This window comes from Microtus oregoni, unplaced genomic scaffold, assembly GCF_018167655.1.
Source record: "Microtus oregoni isolate MIOR12 unplaced genomic scaffold, Mior012 000117F_ref0000505, whole genome shotgun sequence".
In the NCBI taxonomy this organism is placed as follows: domain Eukaryota; kingdom Metazoa; phylum Chordata; class Mammalia; order Rodentia; family Cricetidae; genus Microtus; species Microtus oregoni.
Genome location: NW_024544746.1, coordinates 2,332,220 through 2,356,139, shown reverse-complemented (window position 1 = coordinate 2,356,139; position 23,920 = coordinate 2,332,220). Strand labels below are relative to the sequence as shown.

Below are 23,920 nucleotides of genomic sequence, written 5' to 3'. Positions count from 1 at the left end.
GCTCTAGGATTCTGCCTCCCGTGTGTGGGCCGAAGTCTTCCCAACTGTGTGGGCAGGCCACTTAGGTTGGGAAGGAACAACAGCCCACCAAGCAAGGTAAAGGGTACCGAGAAGTTCTGGGGTCCCAACACCCTCATGGGTGGCTCACAGCTGTCTGTAACTCCAGTTCAAGGGGGGTCCTATGCTTTCTTCTAGTCTCTGCAGGTATCAGGCACACTGGTAGGACACAGACATACATGGAGGTAAAACACACACACACAAACTTTTTAAATGAATAAATAAATATTAAAAAAGAAACTGCCAGGTGGTGGTGGCGCACGCCTTTAATCCCAGCACTCAGGAGGCAGAGGCAGGCGGATCTCTGTGAGTTCGAGGCCATCCTGGTCTACAAGAGCTAGTTCCAGGACAGGCTCCAAAGCTACAGAGAAACCCTGTCTCAAAACCAAACAAAACAACAGCTGAGGTTTCTGGAGTGGGCTAGAGACACAGCTCCTTCCAGGTGAGTCCGCTACACTCTGGAGAGGTCACGGGGGGAACACATGGCCACTGCCTGCTGGGGACTGGCGCTGAGAGCAGAGAGGCTGGCTGCAGGCCACTTTCCTGCCAGCTTGGACAGGTGGGACAGGGAGAGGCGAGAGTCAGAGCTAGTCCTACGGCTACGAAAGGGGGCTCTTTGGGGTCTCCAGCTCCTTGCCCCCCAAACCCAACCCAGTAGAAAAAGACAAACAGGTGACACGAAACATTAAAAAAAAACCTAAAAAACTAACTTATTTTACTATAAAACAGCTACAGGACGCTGACAGTGGCGTCCTGAGCCCTGGAGTTCCATGGAGGGGAGGGGTGGGCCTCTCACGCCAGCCGCTGTTCTACCCTTAGCCCTGGACACCAGCTGCAGGGCTGAGCGTCTGCTCAGGTCTGGGTTTCCGTCCCAAGGGTGGTGTCATTTAGCATTCAAGGACGGCCGTCTGTGTTGCTCCAGCAGCTCTTCGAGGTGGTTGACCCGCTTCACAGCAGCCTGCGACACAGTCCAGTCAGGCCCTGGATGCCCCCACTCCAGGCTAGACCATCACAGACCCACGGAGGGACCCACCTCATGCTGCTTCCGGAGACTGTTAACGGCCTCCTCCTTCCTCGTGAGAGCTATCTTCACCCTGTGATGATGTGCAGTCCCAAGTCAGCCTGGGGGCTGTCTCCTACCGCTTGGTCTCAGCCCTGCTGACCCTGACCTGAGCAGCCGGCCCTGGGCCACTGTCTCCAGGAGAACCAATGCTAAAGTGGCCCTAGGAGGGGGCTGGGCATGGCGCCGCGCAGACCAAGACAGATGAGAAGTCACCTCATGGCTCTGCCTTACTCTCTGTTGGTCACGTAGGCAGGCAGCCTCAGAAGGACTGAGAGTCTGGGTGCTCCAGCCAAGACCCTGCCCACCTCCCTGGAGAGGTACATGTGGGCCCTTGAACTAAGTGACACTCGGGCGGAGGACACCCAGCGTTCCTGAGCACGAAGCTATGTCTACGTAATGTGGGAGACAGTGTCAGGACTTCAGGTAGAAAGACGCGTGACTGCTCCCACCGTAACTGCTCCCCATGTCCCTACCTGAAGTCCTGACCACCCACCTCTGATGAACCTCATCTAGCTCCATCTGCTGGTGGGCACGCAGCTCAGCAAGCTCCGCTCTCAGCCTCTGGTTCTCCTCCTGGGAGGCTGCCAGCTGGTCTGTGAACTCCTGCCGGACCACCTGAGCCAGGCTGGCCCGTTCACTGCACATCTGTGTGTTCACCTGGACGGCAGGGGAGGCTGTGATCGGGCTGCAGGGACGGAGGGCTCATGGAGAAGGGGCCTGAGGCTACTCACCGCCCGCACGTCTTCCAGCTCCTTCTCCTTCTGCCGCACTAGGGACTGCAGGCGCTCCTTCTCCCCTTCGGCCTCCCCAAGGCGCCCTTTCAGCTCCGTGCACCGTTCCTGGAGTCTCCGCTCGGACTGTTCCAACTCGGAGAGCTCCACTTCATACTTGTCCCGCACACGCTTCACACTGGCAGGCGGAGGCAGGTGGCGGTATGAGGATGAACTGCAGCTCCCACAGTCCAGCTCCGGCCCTCCCTATCGGCGGAACCAAAGGCAGGAGGCAGCTCACCGGCTCTCGGCGGCCCGCTCGCTCTCCTCCTTGGCCAGCGTCATGTCAGCCTCCAGCCGGTGGATGACCAGCTCAATCTCCTGGTCTCGGCCTTTTCGGATCTCCTCCTTCAGCTCCCGCTCCCTGGTCAGCAGCCACGCTTCCTGCGGGACACACAGCGGTGAGAGAATCCGCCACCAGGACAGAGGCAGAACAGCCTCGCGGGCTCTAGGGAATGGTCCCTGCTTTGAGCCACAGGGAAATAAATACACCCATAGGTCAGGGGTGAAGGACTCCAGGCTGCCTAGACCCCCAGAGGGCAGCATCATGTCTTCAGGACCTCCTGGGAGCACAGAGGCATGGGATAGCCTTGGCTAAGGAGGCTGTTCCTTTCTCTCAGGTAACTAGAGTCCGAGACAACTACTACTACTGCCTGCTAGACAGGCCGAGCCAAGGTGGCAAACCTGCCCTGTGGCCAAGAGGCACAGGGTCTTAAGGGCACAGGTGGGGTGACTCCTGGAGAGAGGGACACGTCCTCTCAGGTCCCATTTCCTCCTGTTCTGCTTCTAACCTTCCTGGATCCCTATGTAGGCAGCGGGCAGCATGGCACAGCTGGGGATGAACCACCATGCCCCCCAAGCAGTTAGGAGTGACCCCCAGAAGCCAGCGCCCAGAGGGCCCTGAACAGCAGCCCACCCTGGCTGGTCCTACCTCCTTCTTGGTGCAGTTGGCCACCCACGCCTGTCTCTCAGCTTCCAGCTGGTCCTTCAGGGCTTTCAGCTCCATCTGGAGGGGACAGGCTGTCAGCTGACTGAGGGCCACTCCAGGACCCCGGTCACCCTGCTGAGGGGTCGGGCAGAAGGGACCCGTCCTCCACTGGAGGCCAGCTCGCTAACCTGGTGCCTCTGCTCTTGCTCCTCCCGGCTCCTCTCAAACTCGGCTCTCAGGGCTCGCGTTAGCGTGGCGCTGCTCTCCTCCAGCTCTGCCCGCTGCCTGCAGGCCAGTGCGTCAGGGAACAACGGGCCATTGTAAGAGGGGTTGGGCAGGTCAGGGGCAGCTGAAAGAACAGCCCGCAGTGGTACCTGGCTGCCTGCTGGCCCAGTCTCTCCTTCTCTTCCGCCACCTCGTTGTAGAGCCGCCGCCGCTGCTGCTCCAGGGCCCGATGCTCCTGCTCCAGGTGCTGCTCAAACCTGCAGGATGGTGAGGATGCTTACACCCACGGTGGGCGGCCATGGGAGTCAGCGTCTGCAGTTGGGGGGCTGCAGCCCCCTTCAGCTGCAGTCTCATTCAAGGCTGTGAAAAGGCCTCAGCCGGTGGCTCGCTGTGTTCCACACACTGGCCTGGCTCTGCTTAGTTCCACTCTCGGAGGAGAGCCAGGGACCAACCAGAGACTTGATCCGAGCAAGCCCCTGCCATGGCTGGTACCCTTGTCCTTCCCGAAAGTGGGAGAGCACAGGTCAGCCAGACGTGTTTCGAGGGCCAGTAGGTCACGTGGGAGGAGCCAGGCTGGAGGCACAGACAGTGGAGGAGGGGTCGTATACTGCTCACTGGTCCCTCGGCCACCAAGCCCAAGCTGGACATCACAGCCTGGTCACACCTTAGGAGGTGAACCCTCGGGCTGAGAAAAGGAGGCAGCAGAGCAGCCTACCCATCACCCACACATCACCCACACGTCACTCTGGGCTCAGCTCAGCAAGTCCGGCTATCTGAGTTTCATGTGACCCCATGAGGGAACCTCACAGCATTGGCCTGGTAGGTGGGCTGCATGAGTTCTACCCAGGCTGCTGCTGCCCGCGGGAAACTCCAGTGCCCTCCTACCGCTGCTGGGCGCGCTCCCGCTCCTGCTTGCCCAGCGCCTCCTTCTCCCGCTCCAGATGCTCCCGCAGCTCTTCTGCCTGGCGCAGGTGGCGCTGTGCAGCCTGCTCATCTCTCTGCAGCAGCTCGGCCTCGTGCAGGCCCCTGAGCCTCCGCACCTCCTGCTTGTGCTTCGCAATGAGTTTCTGGATCTCGGGCTCCAGACCTGCAGAGACGGAGGTTGCACTGGAGACAGGGCTGCAAGGCCCCTCCGTCCAGCCACAGCTTCAAAGCATAGCAAGCCTGGTATACTATGGAGAGAAGAGCCAGGGACTGCATCCCAGAAACCTACCTCCAGGAGTGTCCTGAACACAGTGGCTTTCCCAGCCTGCGGTATGCACGGCTCCCCAGCCCCTTGGTGTGTCTCCCAATGGCACAGTGCCTAGGATCCTGGTCAGGCCAGGTTAAGAGTGCTCCCTAAAACCACCTAAGAGTCCATAGTTTCTTCACATCCCAACTCTGTCAGCTTGAGGGGTCCTGGAACTTCTTTCCTATGCTTTTCTCTAATGTCTGCGTGACCCACACGACTGCCTTGCTGTTCCCGCACAAGCCTCCACAAGGTGGAGGCCCCCCTCAGGCATCTGGGACTGAGGGTCAGCAGCTGAAATGGAGTTTGTATCTACCTGCCACCGGCAGCCTTAGCCAGGGACAGCTCTGCTCGGTACCACAATACATGGGACAGGAGTTACCATTCTCTCTGTAAAGTGAATGAGGAGTGAAGGCCCCACCTCTGACTGTGATTTCTTTGATCTTTTTCGTCTTCTCGTTGATCCACTTCTCACGGCGGATCTTCTCAGTGGCACTCATGAGCTCTTTGAGTTTCTTAATCTCCTGGGTAAAGAACACAGGAAGTCGGAATGCAGAGATGAGGGGGGCATCCCGAGCCCTGTTCCCTTGCCTTCTCCTGGGCCTGTGTTCTGCAAGCTCCTTCCTCTCCCCAGGTAGGGCGATTACAGCCACTGGCTTGGAGAAGTCTCATCCCGAGAGGGATGCCACCACACCCTGGAGCTGAGACCTTACCGACAGGCAAAGAAGGGGACACAGGGAGGAAAAGCCCCTCTGTCTGGGAGCTGCTGTGCCCTTCCTGCTGACAGATGCTAACCACAGGGACGAAGCAAGCTTTCCTAAAGACACCGCCCACAGAAGCATTAAAAGCAGCAAGGAGACTAAAGGCAAACATGATCACGACCTTGTTTCAGCGGCTCTCTCTCATCCCGAAATCTAAGCCTCATATATTCATCCTGCAACCTCACTTAAGAAATTCTTTGACCCTTCCTTCAGCCTTGCACACTACACTCTCACGGTGTAATGCAGAAAACTGCGGGCTCTCACAGTCACCCACTGTGAAGAGAGCCCAGCTCCGCTTGCAGGAGCCCGCTCACACCTGTAGGTCTTTCAAGCACCTATATCAACTTCTAATAAACCCCGACTCTGATGGATACCAAAGCTCTTTTCTACAGGGAAGCCAAGGACCAAGGCAGAGAGGGAGTTCCTTGGGCTGCGTGGATGGTCTGGAGCAGTGACTCCATTCCTGCCACTACCGACAGGACCCAGGACCGCCTGAGAGCTGCAGTCTCCAACCCTGGCTGCGGGCTAGGGATGCTGGGTCTCTTTAACAGAGCCAGCCCACCCTCACTTGGGTCTGGGCTCCAGCCTACAGGGCCTTTGGGGATGCCGAGCCTATGCTCTGGGGACAAGTGCAGCCAGGTGGCTGAGACAGACTTTTAACCAGCTTCTGCTGGCCAATCAGGTGGGAGCTGAGGTGCCTGGTACTGCGAAGATGGGTGGGTTCTGTTACTCAGGACTTGACTGGAGCAGGCCAGGCTTGGACTCCTGTGAGAAGCAGGCCACTGTCCTGTGAGAAGGGCCAGGCGGGCCGTGCATGCTGGCCCGGGATGTGGCAGCCCACACCTTAGGACCTGTCCCTGTTGAACTTGGATACAGTTCAAGAGGGAGAGAAGAAAAAAAAAAAGCTGGGTATGGTGCCATAGGCCTTTAATTGCACACTCAGGAGGCAGAGGGAGGCAGATCTCTGTGACCTCAAGGCCAGCCTGCTCTATAAAGTGAGTTCCAGGATGCCAGGACTGTTACATAGATAAACCTTGTCTGAACAAACAAACAAAATCTCAAGAAGAGGGGAACAGGAACAAAGGAACCGGCGCTGGCAATCCTGACCTGCATCCTCAGGCCATGATGCCGTGTGCCCAGAACCTGCTCACAGCCTGGCACCAGCCAGGGGGCTCACCAGTTCGTGCTGCTCCTGCATCTGGGCCACGCGCTCCCGACACCGCTGGTCCCCTTGCTTCAGCTCAGCCACCACCGCCTCGCACTTCTCGCTCAGAATCTTCTTGTCTTCGATCAGCTGTGATGGGGGTGGGGTGAGGCTCTTGATGCCACCCCAAGGCACCTCTAACAGGCCCACTGGAGAACCACGCTGGGGCCTCGGCCACAGAGGTCCTGCGGTCAGCATTACGCTCCAATCTCGGGACAGTGACACCAACCCTGGGTCTGCAGACCAAGTGCTCTCACCCCACATGGCCTCCCAGAGCTGGGTCACCTGGTCGATGAAGGACAAGTGCCGTTGGATGGTGGCCTCGTAGTGCTCCTTCTGCTGTCGCAACTGCCGGCTCAGCTCCTTCTCTGTCTCCTTAACACGTCGGATGGTGAGGTCACGCTGCTGCTCCTGCAGGGGGTCACCAGACCATGTGGGGCATAGCCTCAGGGGTGACGATGGCTCAGACCTCTTCCGCAGGGTGCTGGCAGTCCCCAGCCCACGCACCCTGGGGTGACGGCTGATGCACTCACCAGAGCTCTCTGCAGTAGAACCATGGCCTGCTTCTTCTCCTCCATCTCCAGCTTCAGCCGCATCATGGATGCGCTCCCCTCAGACCCCAGTGCCGGGGGCCTTGGGCCCGCCTCCAGCACTAGGCCCTAAATACACGACAAGCCTCAGGCAGGCCACCCAGCAGCTACTGCCCGTTTGATGCCCACCCTCCACGGGGAGTCACTGTGTCACAGCTCCACCCGGCTGTGAGGGAACAACACCTACACAGGGCATCTGGTCAAGGGGCAGTGGGTGACAAGCCAACCCTGGGAACTGTACTTGTTCCTCGGTGCAGAGAGAGGCTGCAGCCTTGACACTAACACAAGTCACCAGATAGGAGCGATCTGTTCACCCCTGACCTTCTTGCCCCCACGGAAACAAGACATCACTTATCGTTGTCTCTGGTGTTCACTCAGGAAAGACAGCCCCAGGAGACCAGAGCCCAGGATGTCAGGACCACCCACCTGGACAGGATAACCCCGTCTAGACAGGAGCCCTGAGAGGGACAAGAACTCAACAGTTGGACTGCCTTCTGCATAAGGTCCTTGCAGGTGATCATGTCCCACTGGGCACCACCCGGGACTGGCGGCTGGCTACCTCCCGCTGGGATGCCGGCTGGTCCTGCCCCGACTTCTCCATCTCATCCAGGAAACTCATGATGCTCTGGAGCTTGGCCTCCGAGAGCAGAGTCCCGTCATCAGGTGGGCCCGGGGGTGCACTCAGTTTCCCAAATTTCTCCAGGTTGTCGGCTGTCAGGGAGTTGGTGTCATCTTCCTGCAGGTGGCCCAGCATTGGAGGCTGTTAGGGAAGCTCGAGTACCTGGGGTCCCTCGGGAACAGCGGGCAGTGAGGTGGGTCATTGTGTCTCAACCTCAAGGACCAGACAGGAAGGGAGAGCAGAGGTCAATAGGCCACACCTGGCCCTTGTTAGGGCCTTGACTAAAGCAGGGATATGGTGGCACCAGCCTTCCCTGACCCCTGTGGAGGCCTCTCGACCTATGCAGATGGTTGTCAGCGCCAAGGGCCTACTCGCCTCGTCGATCCAGGCATATCTGTCTTTGTGATAGGTCTTGGGGCGGGGCAGTGGTTCGGGCTCCTCCTCCAGTAGCCTCAGTGTGTCTAGCAGCTCATCCAGGGTAGCTCTGGCCCTGGCCTTGCTTCTGGAAGTGCCCAGCACTCCCAAGTCCTCTCTGACTCCATCCTGGGACGGGACGTCCTATAGCAGAGAGGCAGGAAGGGAGACCAGCAAGGCTGGTGGAGACCAAGAGCCGCCCCACATACAAGGCCCACCCAGTGCGGAGGGGCAGGAGCCTTTGTACCCATCCCCAGTGGTCAGCACATCTATGTAGCATCTGATACACATCGGGAGAAAGGCCCCGCCCAGTCTCACACTGAGCAGCCTGTGGCCTTGCTCCCCTTTGATGGGAAGGAACACAGGAATCCTTCCCCAGCAATGTGAACTCCTAGCAGGATTCCAGAACAATTCTGTGAGACCTCACTTCAGCGAGACCACCAGGCTGCTATCTGGCATCCCCCTGGGTACCCTTTCAGGACACAAGGAACCCCAAAACTGAAGAGAGGGCAGGGGAACGGCAGCTTAGGTCACCCAGGCATGGACATTGCCCCAAAGCCAAAATCAGAGGGGAAAGGAAAAGGCGCTATGTCCAGACCTGTGGCTTGTCCTCTGGAGGCTGCTGGGGCTCTGGGGACGACTCAGAGACAGGAGGGCAGGGGTCTCCAGGGCCTGTGGGGCAGACGCTGGCATCTGTAAAACCAAACACTGTGTCATCTCTCCTGGAGATGCCCTGGGAAGGAGTCAGGTATAAGCTCAGAGACACCGAGGGGTCCCCTGGCCTTCCAGGGTACAAAGTTGAAGGGAACAGGCATAATTCCACAACGCCGGGCCTCAGCTAAGAGGCCCCACTGCCAGGATGATTTGTCGAGGCCTGGGCACTCTCCAGTCCAGCGCCACAAGTGACCCAGGCAGAAGCAGGCGGGGAGCAGGCCAAGATCCCAGTTCTGCAGGGAGAGTCACAAGCCTGGCCACATGAGGCCCGAAGCTCAGCAGAGTGCGCAGTTTCTCCCACAATCGGGTAGACTGAGAACCACTCACGAGCATTGTTGGCCTTGGGGGCCTGGTGGGTGCCGCTGCCCAGCATCAGCGGTGGCTCCTGGGTGGGTGGAGGCTGTCCTAGTGCTCTGGTCTCGGGTCTGTCCTTAGACAGCCTGCGCTCAGCCTCGCTGGCCTTCTGGGCTCGTTTCTGCTGTAGTTCCTGTCAGAGTAGAGCCACGTGACCCCTCACCCTATGCAGCCCACCTGCCCTGAGGCTCGGTGTCCCCAAGCATCGGTGTCACGCAGAATGGGCCGTGAGATGCTACCCGGTACCTGAATGGCTGCCTGCCTGGCCCGGCGAGCCTTTTCCTCCCGGGCCTTCTTCCTTGCCGCCTCCTCCTGCCGGTGCAAGTCCAGAAGGTTCCCGCTGCCCAGCCGTTGCCTCTGCCCCTGCCAGGGAAGCCGAAGCCATGAACTTTACAGAACTGGAGGATGACAGAGCCCTGGAACGAGCTGGGAGGTCTCCACAGGACCCTGAGAGTCATGGGAATCTGCAGAGTTCACTAGTGGAGAAGAAATGAGAGCTGAGGGCACTGGACCTGCCACCTTGGCTCAACAGAGAGCCAGCCCCACCCTGAGATGCAGGGAGGCACAGCAGGGTGACAGCTCTGTACCCCTCAGCCAGGACTTGCTCAGAGAGTCATCCTGCCAGGAGCCGGTATCCTGACACATCAACCCCAGCAGCAGCCTCAGGAACCAAGCAAGGCCCACAGAGGGGGTACGTGCTTGAGGGTAATCCCAGATCTGTCTTAACGACTCCACTGTATGCTGTGAGACCCTGAGGACCCATGCCCAGTCCCTGGGTGAGCTTAGGCTGACTTTACACAATCACACTGACCTCAAGCTTGGACGCCAGCAGGTGTTCAAGGTTTGCTGCTCCTGCGCGGCGCTTCTGTACCTGGCGGCGGTACCAGCGTTGGATGGTGACTGCGGCCTGGTTTACCTGGTGGATAAACCTGTCCAAAGAACCAGAGTCAGGATCAGAAGGGGTCCCCAAATCCCTGTGCCCTAGAACAAGAACCTGTTAGTCAAGAGTCCATGTGGAAAGAAACACCGGAGGCTCACACAGTCCTTTCCCATCAGGCCAGGATGTGGAAGGCCAGCCCCTCTGGGCTCCTTTCAAACTTAAACCCACCCTCCTGTGAAGCTGCCCGGCTGGCTTTGTGCTTATCATCAGAAAGGGAAAATGGCCAATGAGAGCTGACCACAGGGTGAACAGGGATGATTCCAGGCCACAGGATACTGCTCGGGAGCAAGGGCAAGCACCTGTGAGTCGTGCTAAGCACAGAAACCCTGGGGCCACAGAGAGGCCAGAACATCAGAGCACATGAAAACAGGTCCGTGGCTGCTGAGGTCAGGGCGGACCAGGAGATACAAAGGGTGGGTGGGCCGGGCGGTGGTGGCGCACGCCTTTAATCCCAGCACTCGGGAGGCAGAGGCAGGCGGATCTCTGTGAGTTCGAGGCCAGCCTGGTCTACAAGAGCTAGTTCCAGGACAGGAACCAAAAAGCTATGGAGAAACCCTGTCTCGAAAAATCCAAAAAAGAAAAAAAAGAAAACAAAGGGTGGGTGGGCTGAGGGAACTGAGGGGAGATGAAATAGTCTATTTTAGTGCTGTTTGTTTGTTTGTTTATTTTTTAAGGCAGGGTCCACGTAGCCCAGGCTGGCCTCCTCCTCCTCTGCCTCCTGAGAGTCAGGATTAAAGGCGTGCGCCACCCACGGTCTCGTATTTGTTTTTGTTTTTTTTTTAATATTTATTTATTTATTATGTATACAATATTCTGTCTGTGTGTATGGCCAGAAGAGGGCACCAGACCCCATTACAGATGGTTGTGAGCCACCATGTGGTTGCTGGGAATTGAACTCAGGACCTTTGGAAGAGCAGGCAACGCTCTTAACCTCTGAGCCATCTCTCCAGCCCCTCTTATTTGTTTTTTGAGATGGTCTTGTGTATTCCATATGGCCTCTAATTCACCATGTAGCCAAGGATGGCCTTGAACTCCCGATTCTCCTGCCTTTACCATTGAAACACTGGGAGTGCGAGCACGCACCACCACACACGCTTGTCAAGTGGGTACATCCTACAACTGAACCCCACGGGCTGGGAACAGAGCTCAGTGGTGTATCCCCTGCTGAGCACGTGCAAGCCTCTGGGTCTCAGCCCAGCACTGGAAGAAAACTGATTAAACAAAAACCCGTCAACCCTGACAGAGGGCGGAGTAGATCCATTTACCACAGATGCCAGCAGAGGTTCAAGTGTTTTCGGCTGCCTGCAATAGCAGCCCTGGCTGTGGAACAAGGCCCAACCACAGAGGAACACCAAGATGGAGCTTTGGGGAGCCCACGGCACCCCCCCTCCATTGTCTACTTGCAGGACCCCTCCCCTATACTCAGTCTTGAGTCACAGGCCAGGTAGGTGGTCTGGGTGGAAGTCCCGAGACCACCTAGGAGGCTCCAATGCAGCTATTCACCCGCTAAGGGGGCCTGGCAGGGAGCCACCATGGTAGCTACAGACCTCTCCGCCTGTGCCCACCCCTGTAGCCCCAGAGGGCACTACCAAGGACAGCCCCACAGGCAGGTGTTTTGTTCTGCTCCGTCTTTTATCTTCTTTCTGCTAAATGTGTTTTTAATTACCAGTTCTACCGAGGTGCAATTACCACACTATAAAACCCTCCCGTTTGTGGCGTACAATTCAATGCTCTTTACAGCAAATTTACAGGGTTGTGCATCCATCAGCACAATCCAATTCTAGAACATTCCCATCACCCTAAGAACAATCCCTGTGGTATCCCGGTTCCTGCCAAGTCCCAGGCAACCGCAGCCCCCTTCCCTGCTACATAACCATCTTGTCTTTGCATTTTATACACATCGAGTCTCACCAAGTGTGGCCTTCCCAACCCTGTTGTCTAAAAACCATCAAGTGGAAACACTGATCACTGGAATCATAGGTACCAAACCCTTGCCCCTTGCCCCCCACCCAGCAGTCACCTCTCAGCTTCCTCCTCCGTCACCTCCTTCCGCCTCAGCAGGCCGGTGGCGCCCCTGATGGAGTGATTGGCGCCAGAGAAGTTCTTCCGCGGCTTCCCAAAGTCGCTGCCCTCGCTGGCCTCGCGGGCTGCAGCCTTGATGAGGTTGCTGACAGAAAGGGAGAGAAAGGACCCTGACTCTGTCCCCGGCTCCGGGCAGGGTCCCTGAATCATCCCATGGCTCCAAGACTGGAGGAGACCCACAGGCCATGGTGCCCAGAACACCCTGCATCCCCAAGTCCCACTGACTGCCACCCCGGTAAATGTTAAAACAGCAAGAGGTTCTCCATATAGGTGTCCAGAGCCAGACAGACTCAAGAATTCCGAGGGTCACTGACTCTAAGTAAAGCCCTGGCAAGGGTACAGGGCTTCTCTGCTGCTTGGTTACCCCAAACTGTGGTCCCTTTCTGGTTCTGTGTGTGGGTAGGGGCTTCCTTCCAGGGCTCTACCCTGAGCAGAGGCCTGGCTTCCCCAGTCAGCTGCTGTTCTCCCTAGGGAGCTGCTTTAGCCCAGAAGGGAACAGCACCATCACTGAGAGCCAAGAGCCCTGTCACATCCCTGTGCTCTCGCTGTGCGCCCTACCTGGGGCCCAGCCCAGCCCACATGCTTCCTGCATGCATGCAGGCAGGCCTTACTTGAGGGAGGGGGCTGTCTGGTTGGAGCTCTTGGGGGGTGACACCTTCTTCAACGAGCCATAGTGGTTATGCACCATGGTTGTGACACAGTTGCCCACGGCGCCTTTGTTGCTCCTGCCAGAGAGATGGTAGGGAGAACACGATCAGGCTTTGTCTGCAGCACACGCGGATAGAGAAACTTGGTGTGTACAGCGGCAACGATCAAGCACACCCAGGACCCCATGGCCTGCACCCCAGTGGCCAAGCCTTTTTTGGGTTAGAAAAGCCCTTTCTTGTACCCAAAGGAGGGGGATGGTGTCCCCTGACCCCCAAGGTCAAGGGACACACAACTGCTTTGTAGGTGGCCTAGCCTGTGTGGCTTCTCCTGTCTACCAGGGAGGCCTCCGCACCAGGACCTCCCATCTTGGCTACTGTTCTCAGACAGGCTTTGATCTGTCATGTCCCTGCTGGGCCTGACCCCAAGAGTGACAAGCACAGCTCTGATACAGGCTCACCCTTCCTTGGCAGGCAGGCTGGGAGCCCAGAGGTGACACAGTCCCACCTCCCCAAACCTGATAAAGCCTCCAAGTCAGATATAGCTGGCTCTGAAGGAGCCTCCTAGACCTGAAATTTCTGGAAAGCACAGCTGGGTGACTCTGGCCTTTAGAAGGAAGGACAGAAGAGGGGCATTCCCGGAGGTCCCTTCTGTGCGGGATACCACCTGAGAGCCCCTCCGCCACTCAGTCACTGACTTCCCCAGTCATCACAAAGTAGCTTCATCCAGCAACATAAAAGACAGGAACGACAGAGCTCAAGGACCAGGAGTGTCCCGTGGAATGATACCTGTTGTTAACGGTGAAGCTGGGAGCCAGAGTACACTCCTTCTTCCGTGGGCCCAAGGCAGAGTCAAGGGTGCTGGGACTCTGGTCATTGGCTGGCAAAGCAAAGCCCCTAGGCTGGTCATCCTGTGGACCACACAGACACTTCTCAGCCTGGGACACTGGGGACACAGCCCAGCCCAATACCAACAGAGGGCCCTTAGCAGCGAAGCCCAAGGGACCAGTGTCAGGATCAAAGCTCACCAAGCCCAAGAAACACCCTCTCTGCGGCTATTGCCCCTTTCTTTGCAGAGGCGGGAAGAGTGTGGAAGGAACTGGATGGTGATCCTGGCAAGAATACCAGGACTCACGGCTGCCGCAATCTACCCTTACCAGGACATTCCATGAGGCTCCCTTCTCACTGGGTGCCTTGCTGAGACTGGCCACCCTCCTTCTTCCACTGGTACCACCCTCAAAGAGCATCAGGAAGTCGCTGGGCTCTGCTGGCCTGTGTCAAAAGAGAGGTCAGCACACAAAGTCAGTCGTCAGAGATGCCAGGAAGGAAGACAGGCCTGCGTCTTACAGAAAATAGGAGGGCATGGCTTCAGGACAGGAGTCTGGTCTCAAGGCCGGTTTACGAGCTGTTTCTTGGGGGCTGGAGAGTTGGCTCAAAGGCTAAGAGCACTTGCTGCTCTTGCACAGGACCGAGGAGGTTTGGTTCCCAGCACCGACACAGAGGCTCACAACCCTTTGTAACTCCATTTCCAGAGAGTCTGACACCTTATTCTGGCCTCTGTGGGCAGCAGGCACAAACGTGAGCACATATACTCATATAAATGAACCTGATGGCAAGTTCAGGCTGTGCATAGGGCGGCCCGCTGCAGCCATGCTTAGGCAAAGCACGGGTGCTATCGCCTCGAGCCTGGAAAGCACGACACTTCGGGAAGGGCCAGACACCGGAGGCTACGCTGCATCTGACTCTGGTTATGAGAACGTCCCAGGGACAGGATGCAGACTGTGGCCGGCAGGAGCTGGAGGACACAGACGGCCTTAGCAGACCTGGAGTAATGAGCTCTCTCGACAGGACACTGAAACTAGAGTCTGGCGTTTGCCTGGTGCCTGCATGGCCCTGGGTTCCATCCCCAGCACCAACAAATTAGCACACCTGTGAGGTGCCCTCGAAAGGTGAGCTGTGCGGCACAAGAGCTACATCCCGACAAAGCGGACAGGCAAAAAGCAGCAAACGTGGCACCCCCCAGCTCTAGGCTGCCATGTCCACACCCCCAGCTCTAGGTGGTACCACAAAATCCACTTCCCTGCGGAGAGGGGTGGACTCACTCTGCATGAACACACAAGGCAGGGAGGTAACAGGGGAGGGACAACTTGTCCTGAGTCACAAACAGTGGAGGAGAGGAGACTAGACACACTGTAGTGCTGACATCCAGCATGGCCGCTGGGCACAGAATCAACCCTGAAGCCCATCAGACACAGGTGAAGAAGACCCAGCACACAACAGCAGCAATGTAAGGCCCTAGACCATCTAGTAAGAAAGATGCAGACTCTCATGAACACTTGGGCTGGTGGAAGATGGATCAGAGCGCACACGGGAGTGGAAACAAGCAAGGCTCTTCTCTACTAAATAAGCATGGGTACAGAGGCCAGGAGACAGAATGGGGCCGGCACAGTTAGACACAAAGGGCAGGGGATAAGACATGAGGCCCTCCAGAGGCCACGGCACTACGGAAGCAGAACACTGTGGTTTGAATCCGAAATGTCCCTCATGCATTCAGTCCCCAGCTTGTGGGTCAGCAGGCCCAGCCTTTCTGACATACTCCCACCAGGCGGACCCACTTCCTAAAGGTCACACTTCCCGTTCAGCATGCTCCTCCTCACCTCTTGTCGGCCACAGCCCACGAAGTTGCCATCCCAAGCCCCCACTGTCTGGTGATAGCCATGCGGTACACAAGGAACACAGAGAATGGGTACAAAAGAGGGGGGCCGTTCTGTGGTGAACGGAGCCATGCTGGCCTTGGGAACCGGTGTGGGAACATTTGGATTTGGGGCTGTAGGCAAGAGAAGCCCTAGGATGCTTTCAGCAGACCCAAAATGCTGATGGAGATAGCAAAGACAGCTCCAGGGGCTTCAAATGGAAACAAGGACCTTGTGTCAAACGGCGGCTATCTATGTTACACTGTAGCGACAGAGATGGCTACATTTTGCCTAAGTCCTGAAATCCTAGGTGAGGCTCAATTCAAAAGCAACAGACTAATGTAGTTGGCGGGAGAAATTTCATGACAGCATAGCTGAGACTTTTAGTCAGATTTACATTGAAAACTAGTGGGGGAAAAAGGCCTGCAGAAGAGTCTCAGGGATGCCCTGCCCCAAACAACCAGCTAGGGAGGCATTTTTCTGCATCTGGCTGCTGAGGCCCTATGAAATCCAGATACACCTGGAGTTGGCAGAACTTGGCGCTGGCCTCATGGTGTCGGTATTATAGCATGCGGAATGCAAGAGTCACAACGGTCAAGGAGGCTGTGTGAAGTGAGGGTGCATGGAGCACTTGAGCCAGCAACGTATGAGGACGTCATGGTGAAGACTAGGTTGCAGTGTGGACCCAGAATGTGTGTCTGGGAACCAAGCCTTTTGAAGTCCAACTGAATACACTATGAGCCCCCAATGCCAGATACGGCTGCAAGACTCGCTGTCTGCCCTGCTGGGTTGCAGTTTGCACTGCTGTGACTGTTTCTTGCTGTGCACTTCCATTTTGGAATAGGGATTTAAAAAAAAAAAAAAAGATTTATTTATTTATTTATTTATTTATTATGTATACAATGTTCTGTCTGCATCTGTGCCTGTCCACCAGAAGAGGGCACCAGATCTCTTTATAAATGGCTGTGAGCCACCATGTGGTTGCCAGGAATTGAACTCAGGACCTCGGGAAGAGCAGCCAGTGCTCTTAACCTCTGAGCCATCTCTCCAGCCCTGGAATTGTAATCTTACTCTGTGCTCTCACGTATTAGATATATGTAACTTGTTTTTTTTTATTTTACAGGAGCTCACAGTTAAATTTATAGCGACTTTTAAAATTGGACTGAATCCAGGCAGTGGTGGCACATGCCTTTAATCCCAGTACTTAGGAGGTAGAGATGAGCATATCTCTGTGAGATCAAGGATAGCCTGATCTACAGAGCAAGTTCCAGGACTGGTTCCACAATTACTGGGAAATCCTGTCTCAAAAAACCAAATAAATAAATAAATAAGTAAAGTTGTACTGAAAGCATTTTATATGAGGACACGGTCAGGAACCTAAGAGGATCAGGAGAGAGACCGTGGCTTAAGTGATGTGTTTGGCTGTCACGCCGATGAGGGGTGGAGTTGTGCTAGGGTTTGTCGTCTGCCTGACAAAATCCACAGTCACCTGGGAACCGGGCCTGTGAGCCTGACCGTGTGAGATTATCTGTGATCCATTAATGTGAGGGAGGGAAACAGGCCCACTCCTCCTTCCCAATGTGGGTAGCACTGCTCTGTGACTGCGATCCTGAACTACACGCGTGGAGACGGGGCTGAGAAGCAGGTGTCCTGAACTACACGCATGGAGAAGGGGCTGAGAAGCAAGCATCCGTTACCCTCCTCCAGTTGCAGAGGTGACGTGACCAGCTGCTTCAGGCTCCGCTGCAGTGATGGACTGGATCCCTGCACTGTGAGCCAGAATGAACACTTTCTTCTTTAATGGCTTTTTGTCAGGGTATTTTTTTTTTTTTTTTTTTTTGGTTTTTCGAGACAGGGTTTCTCTGTGGCTTTGGAGCCTGTCCTGGAACTTGCTCTGTAGACCAGTCTGGTCTCGAACTCACAGAGATCCGCCTGCCTCTGCCTCCCGAGTGCTGGGATTAAAGGCGTGCGCCACCATCGCCCGGCTTGTCAGGGTATTTTAAGAACCAACAGGAAAGAAACAAAGCCAGACATTCAACTGCTCACACAACCAGGCCTGCTCTCCACCAGCCCGAGAAGGGCAGGTGTGTCTGCAAAGGGTTTCCTGGATGTCATTTAATAGACATAACCACAGACCACACACATGCACATGTACACAGACAGACGCAACCACACACACCACACACACACACACACACACACACGTGCGCGTGTGTACACGCACACACACGTGGGCAGACCCGCACACACACTACACATACCGAGCCCACTACAAAACACCACGCAGCTGCACATTCATAACCCCACCCACACCACGCAAACACACCACAAACTATGAATGCTCACACCACACACGAAGCATACTCTACAAACCCGCATGCCACAGACATGTGCATGTATGCATCCCGTGTCTGGCATTGTCGCGTGTGCCCAACACCCTCAGTGGATCCTGCACTTTCAGCCACCGGCAATCTGGCAGAGTGGACATCCTGAGTATGGCACACTGTGGCACACTGTACCAGCAACAGTCCCAGCCTATTCTCTGCTACGTCCACCCTGGCCCCCGAGGTTGCTGCCTGGTGGACACTGTGGTGTTGAGGAGGCCTGCATCTGCAGTTCCCGTGGGAGGGCTCATCTCTGTTGGCTCAGAACCTATGAGCATACGATTGAGTCACACTGAGTCTCTCACTGCTTGGGAACAGTTCATGCACGAGGGCCTTGCTGCACCCTCTCAGCTCAGTAGCACTGGCCACTGCTGGCTCTCTGCTGGCCTTCCCAGCACTGAGGTTCCAAGACAGCTACACTGGTTGAAAACGTGCAGGGGGTCTGACGAAGGTTCAGAAACGTTCCGATACCAATGCCTCCTATTAACAGTGGGTTTGACATCCAAAGGCCAAGAGAGGCTACGGATGAAAGATGTGGAGATAAAGACCCACTTGCATAACCAACCTCACTGAGTTCTCTTGAGAAGGTAGGACAGAGAAGAGGTGGAGGAGCAGGAGGGACCAACCCAGAGCGCCCAGGATCTAACGTCCAGCACAGATGTAGCGGAAGAGGATGAATGCTCTCACTGCCCCCAACCCTCCTAGCTCAAGAGAACAGAGTGGGCCACCAAGGCCAAGCAGTGTGAAGGTCACCAGACCCCACTGCCCAGCAGAGACCATGGCCGATAGAGCTGGAGGAAGAAGAGGGGTAACTGGCAGTTGTGGGTGACCCGGAGTCACAACAGATTACCTGGGGGAGCCGGTCCATGACTGGTTGACCTGTGTGGTGCTGTTAGATCTTCGAAGATTGTTGATAGCCCGAGAGCCCCCAGGCCCCGTGGCCTCCTGTAGAAGGGGAAAAAGAGTCTAGTTAGGAGAGAGGACCTTAGACACTTGCCAGGATGCTCAGCCAGACCAAGCCTTAGGGAAATCACTGGGGAACAAAAGAAAGCTCTGGGTTCCAAACCAGCTGGGAGTCTCTGAAGGAGGACATGGTCACAGGACAGGATGGGCAGTAAGCAGTGTGAGGCCCAGCGATCACTGGGTGTGGGACACTGGGCTCCAGCCTCTGAGAGCCTGGGTATATTGTACAAAGTAGGGAGCCCTTCGCCCCTGCAGCGGGGAGGGCCCAGGAAGAAGCACAGGGCCTGACTAGGACCTGTGCGCTGTGCGCCTCTGCTGTCATCAGTGGTACGCTTAGCGCTCTCAAGAGGTGGAAAAGCTGCATTGCCGGGACAGGGAGAGCAAGAAAGCACAGCGGAGCATGCGCCGTCTGCAGGCCAAGACTGGCTAGGCGACTCTAGCAGCAGGCTCACCTCTCCCTTCTCTGGCCCTCTGCACTTTAAACAGCAGCACGTCTGACCGACCCTTTTGTTTCTTCCCCCCTGGTTTTCTAAGACAGGGTTTCTCTGTATAGCCCAGGCTGTCCTGGAACTCACTCTGTAGACCAGGCTGTCCTGGAACTCGCTCTGTAGCCCAGGCTGTCCTGGAACTCGCTCTGTAGACCAGGCTGGCCTTGAACACAGAGATCCGCCTGCCTCTGCCTCCCAAGTGCTGGGATTAAAGGTGTGCACCACCACTGCCTGGCCTGACCTACTGTTAATAATTGCTGACTATATCAACACCCAGCATCAGCACCACAGCAGCTGGTCCAGGGATGCCCCCCTTTCTTTTCCATTTTCCTGATGGCAGGTTTATGGTCTTCACACCAAGGAAAGAGGTGAGCCTTGTGATCACCAAAGTGGAGAAGAAGTGTATGTTAGATAAAGAGGGTCATGGGCTACACACCTGAAATGCCTGACTGACTTGACGCCTCAGGTCCTTCCTCCACTGCAGGAACCTGTCCAAACCAAAGGTCCTCTACGGGATGGCTCTCCCTATCCCAGAACTCAGCCTACCCCACCTGACACAGGGATGTAGGCCTACCCCACCTGACACAGGGATGGTTCTTTCAGGAAGTTAGGGGAGGTGAGCCTTTTATCTAGGAAGGAAGCTCAGACTGTCAACCAGCCCTTCACCCTCAGCAAGGACTACAGCCAGCATCGAGGCCACGCCCAGGCTCCTCCCTGTTCTAGAAGTTCAGGCCAGACTCAGGCACAGCCCTGGTCCCCAAAGGACTTGGCCTGGCTACAATGCCTAGCAGACAGCAGCTTTTGGTGGCAGGAGTCCAGCTTGGCCACTCATGGTCACCTTATGGATCTCTGAGTGACACCCTGACCCATGCCCCACAGGAACAGGCTGGGGAAGGAAAGGTAGCTATCCCCAAAGCCCCAGTTCCTGCCCATCTGTCACCCACCCAGTTTCTACAAGGCCACAGTAGCTTGTCACCCTCCCAGTGGTCCACTGACTCAGAGAACCTAAAGGCAGTAGAGTAGGAAAGGCAGGATCCAACGACAGAGGATGAGGATGAGGGTCTGCCCCAGGGCAGCTCGCTAGGCTTGTGTGGGCCAGTACTCCTTGTCCACAGGATGACCATGGATATGACACAGATGCTCTTGTGAGGAACCAGAGACCAGATGCCACCCCAAAAGGGCCTGGCTCCCACACTCACCAATGCCCTTTTCCTCGGCTCACTGCCCGTGACCACAGACACGGATCGGACGATAGACTTGGTAGCAGAGGCACTGCTGGGCCTCTGGGACACGGGCGGAGGGAGCCCAACCAGACTCAAGTCCATACCTTCTGGGCTGCCTTCAGGGGGAGCACTAATAGTCCGTGAACCTTTCATGGTGGACCAGGCTGGCCCTGAGAGAGAAACGAAGAGATACAATGAGACATCTCCGTAGGGGCCAGGGATGTGGCTTAGGCTAATCTCCAGCATGGTGTAGAGCCAGGTATGGTGGGATATGCATGTAATAATGGTGCTCAGAGGTGGGGGGAGGTGGACCAGAAATTCAAGACGATTCTCAGATATATAGTAAATTCAATTCAAAGCTAGCCTGGGCTACAAAAGACCTTGTCTAAAAACAATGGGGATGGGGCTTAGAGACGTGACCTGGTGAGTGCCTGCCGCTCTTCTAGAGGGATACAACCAAACATGCATTTTAAAATACGGCAATTATACCTGCATAGTCATATTTTTTAACATAAAAGATAGTCCCTGTTCCTATTTTACAACCTCCTAATTCATTAAACCTGGTAACTCCAGGACCAGAGGATCTGAGCCTACACTATATATAGTCCTGCCTGGTGCTGCCATGCCTGCCCCACCACAGAACAGGGCTCATGGATGTTCTGTGGTCTCTGGTCTCTTCCACACGACATCTCTGATCCAGCCACTTGGTCCTTGCCTTGAACAAGTCAAGCAGCCCTAGCTGGCCAGGGCTCAATCTCACATCAGTCTGGCATTCTCCTAAACTGTGTCCAGCTTACTCCACACCCTAGGGGAAACGGCTTCTCAAGACAGCAGAATAAATCTGAGCACCTGGTATGTCCAGCTCTGACCCTGTCCTCTGCACCCGCAATCCCCCTGCGCCCACACTGCCCATTGGATTTCCTTCTATCAGACTTTGCTCTCTAGGACACCCTTGAAAGGGCAGGGACCAGGTGGTCTCAGCCCCTGGCATGTGGGGCGCACTGAAGTGGTGAGTTCTCAGGTGAGAGATAGGGACACGGGGCACATGCTAAGTGATTGGACCCTTGCAGAGCCCAAGGGTCAAGAGGATACATTCACTATGGTCCAAAACGATGCTGCCTTGGTCCCAACATCCAGGTGTGTGTGGTGCGGGGCAGTGTCCCCACTCTGAGGTTGTCCTGCCATCAATCTGGCCAGCGTCCTCAGTTACACATTTCTGGTTGTGTGGGTGAAACCTAACACCTTCCCCTTCTTGGCACTGGTCACACCCGGGTGGACTCTGGCTGGCTCCTGAGCTGATGGACATGGCTTTCCCAACCCCTCGTGCAGCCAGTGAGGTTCCGGGCGGTAAACATAGCCTCTCCCTGGAAACCGCCAAGCCAGATGAAGGAAAGGCTGGTGAGGCCAACCTCACCCTGGACAAAATCGTGCCGCAAGCCCGCAGAACCCAGAGGGGCAGGAGCCTGCTCCCAGGCCCTCGGGGGGCAGCTGACCCCCGAGCAGGGCCCTTGAGCAGTCCAGTGCTGCGCTCCCCCGCAGGCAACCCGCATCTCCCAGGCCTCTCGGGGTTTGAGGCAGGAGTTGCGGGCCGCCTGAATGGACCCCACGACGATCTCCGGGGGCGAGGGGTACTGCGCACAGGCCATCCTCGCTGCAGGGCCCGATCCCTCACCGCGCGATGCCCCTCACCTGCGCGGGCCCGGCCTGGGGCGCAGGGCTCGTGGGCTCGGCCTGGCGGGTACGACTGCAGAGCCACCCGGGGCCCCACGGGGCTGGCCTCGGCCGTGGGTGACAATAAAGAGGCGTCCGCAGGGGCGAGTGGCGGCGGCTAGCAACCACCCTGGCGCCTCCTCCGCTGTCCGTCACGCCGGCCCGCCTTTACAAGGCGCGCCGCTCGGGGATTGGCTCTCCGGGCGCCCTCGGCTTGTCCGGCAGCTCATTGGGCCGCTAGGCTGTCCTGTAAGTTCCGGCGTGGGAGGAGCAGCCGAAAGCTAAGGTGGAGAGGAGGCTGGCGGAGGGGCGGGGCTTCGCGGGGGCGGAGCCTGCAGGCTCCTGCTCCTCCAGAGGCTGGGGTTCTAGAAAGCCAGGCTTCCCGCTTCACCCTGTGTCCTCTCCCGGGCTTCCCTGGACCACGAGGTGGTGTCTGTTTTCGCCTCTTCCATTCTTTCCTAACTGCTTTCAAAAATGCTTGCCGAGTCTCCGGTGGCCCCACTCGCTGCCAGGTGTGCAGTTGTGGGCTCTCCTCCCTTTGCCCAAAGGTCTCAGGACACCGAAGCTCAGCTGCCCAGTTCAACAGAAGTTAGTTAAATAACAAGTTTATAAATTCAAATGCTTAAAGAAATTATCCGTATATAGTTATTGATTTGTGTGTGCGCGCGCGTGTGTGTTTGGGATGGTGACCCAGGGGCTTGCACATGCTGAAGTAGGGCTCTGCCACTGGCCTCAGCCAAGTTTGCTTTAAGAAAGGTCGCGGGTTAGTAGTACACGCCTTTAATTCCTGCACTTGGTAGGCGGATCTCTGAGTTTGAGGCCAGCCCGGTCCTCAGAGAGAGTTCCAGGACAACCAGGATTACACAGAGAAACCCTGTTTCAAAAAGGAAGGAAGGAAGGAAGGAAGGAAGGAAGGAAGGAAGGAGAAAGAAGAAAGAAAAAGGGTCTCATGTAGCTCAGCATGGCTTCAAACTCACCACGTTGCTGAGAATGATGCTGAACATCTCCCAAGTCTGGAATTACAGGCAAAGTGCCACCACACCTGGCCTTTGCGTTCTTTCTTCTTCCTCCAACTCCTTTTAAGATTTATTACGTAGCCAGGAGGTGGTAGCAGCGAATGCCTTTAATCCTAGCACTCGGGAGACAGAGACAAAGTCTGAGTTTGGGGGTAGCATGAGCTACAGAGCGAATTTTAGGACAGGCTCCAAAGCTACAGAGATACCCTGTCTCAAAAAAAAAAAAAAAAAAAAAGTGTATGTGTTTTACCTGCATGTATGTCTCTGCTGGGAACCAAACCCTGGGTCCTATGCAGGAACAGTGTATGCTTTTAAACATTGGTGGCTTCTTTGTTAACAGAAAGCTTTGATTTCTACATATTAACATTCGCATCCTTTTGTTGCGGTAACCATCCCATCCGCTCAGACGTAGTCACTCTTCTTCCTCCATGCACAGCCCTGTGGAGTCTTTGTCTCACGCCCCACTTCCAGCACATAGTGTTTTCCTGTCACCCCACCGGAAAGCTTTGGGGCGCATGCTGTTGCCGCTCTCCCCAATATTCCAGCCCGTGATGACGTTACCTTTCTTATCTCTAGAATGACCCAGGGTTTCATCCATGTTTGAGTAAATATGATGGAAGCGGGTGAGGACACTGACCGACTTTTGTATAAATATAGCTTTTCACTTGTCTGCGCAAATTCCTAGGACAGGAATCAGTGCTATTTGAGAAGCTGCCGAGTTGTTTTCCAGACCCTGCATGGCCGGTGTCACATGAGCTCCAGCTGGTGTGTGCCCCTCAGCTCTTGGAGGTTAAGATCCTGTTCTTTTAGTCCATTAACAGGCGAGCGGTTGTAAGTCACGTGGCTTAGC

General features: G+C 56.0%; 1 protein-coding gene across 1 annotated transcript; it reads right to left on the bottom strand.

Annotated features, from left to right (window-relative positions):
* Positions 1 to 441: 441 nt before the first annotated feature.
* On the bottom strand, positions 442 to 22,166 carry LOC121444103 (centrosomal protein of 131 kDa). Its single transcript, XM_041645876.1, has 26 exons — positions 22,034 to 22,166; positions 20,321 to 20,514; positions 18,521 to 18,615; positions 13,751 to 13,865; positions 13,383 to 13,504; positions 12,561 to 12,674; positions 11,888 to 12,034; positions 9,739 to 9,856; positions 9,174 to 9,290; positions 8,901 to 9,060; positions 8,458 to 8,552; positions 7,821 to 8,003; positions 7,386 to 7,562; positions 6,770 to 6,895; positions 6,522 to 6,647; positions 6,210 to 6,326; positions 4,693 to 4,795; positions 3,929 to 4,130; positions 3,193 to 3,300; positions 3,007 to 3,103; positions 2,822 to 2,896; positions 2,132 to 2,274; positions 1,852 to 2,029; positions 1,614 to 1,777; positions 1,091 to 1,151; positions 442 to 1,015 (listed from the first exon to the last, which is right to left on the bottom strand). Exons 2-26 carry the CDS (start codon positions 20,495 to 20,497, stop codon positions 941 to 943), a joined length of 3,195 nt encoding a protein of 1,064 aa, XP_041501810.1. The 5' UTR covers positions 20,498 to 20,514; positions 22,034 to 22,166; the 3' UTR covers positions 442 to 940.
* Positions 22,167 to 23,920: the final 1,754 nt, after the last annotated feature.

Coding starts and splice junctions, on each gene's coding strand:
- LOC121444103 (XM_041645876.1), bottom strand. CDS start 20,497: ATGAAAGGTTCACGGACTATTAGTGCTCCCCCTGAAGGCAGCCCAGAA. Junction 6,648..6,769: donor TTCTACTGCAGAGAGCTCTG/GTGAGTGCATCA, acceptor GACCCCCTGCAG/GAGCAGCAGCGTGACCTCAC. Junction 2,030..2,131: donor GAGCGGGCCGCCGAGAGCCG/GTGAGCTGCCTC, acceptor TCCGCCTGCCAG/TGTGAAGCGTGTGCGGGACA.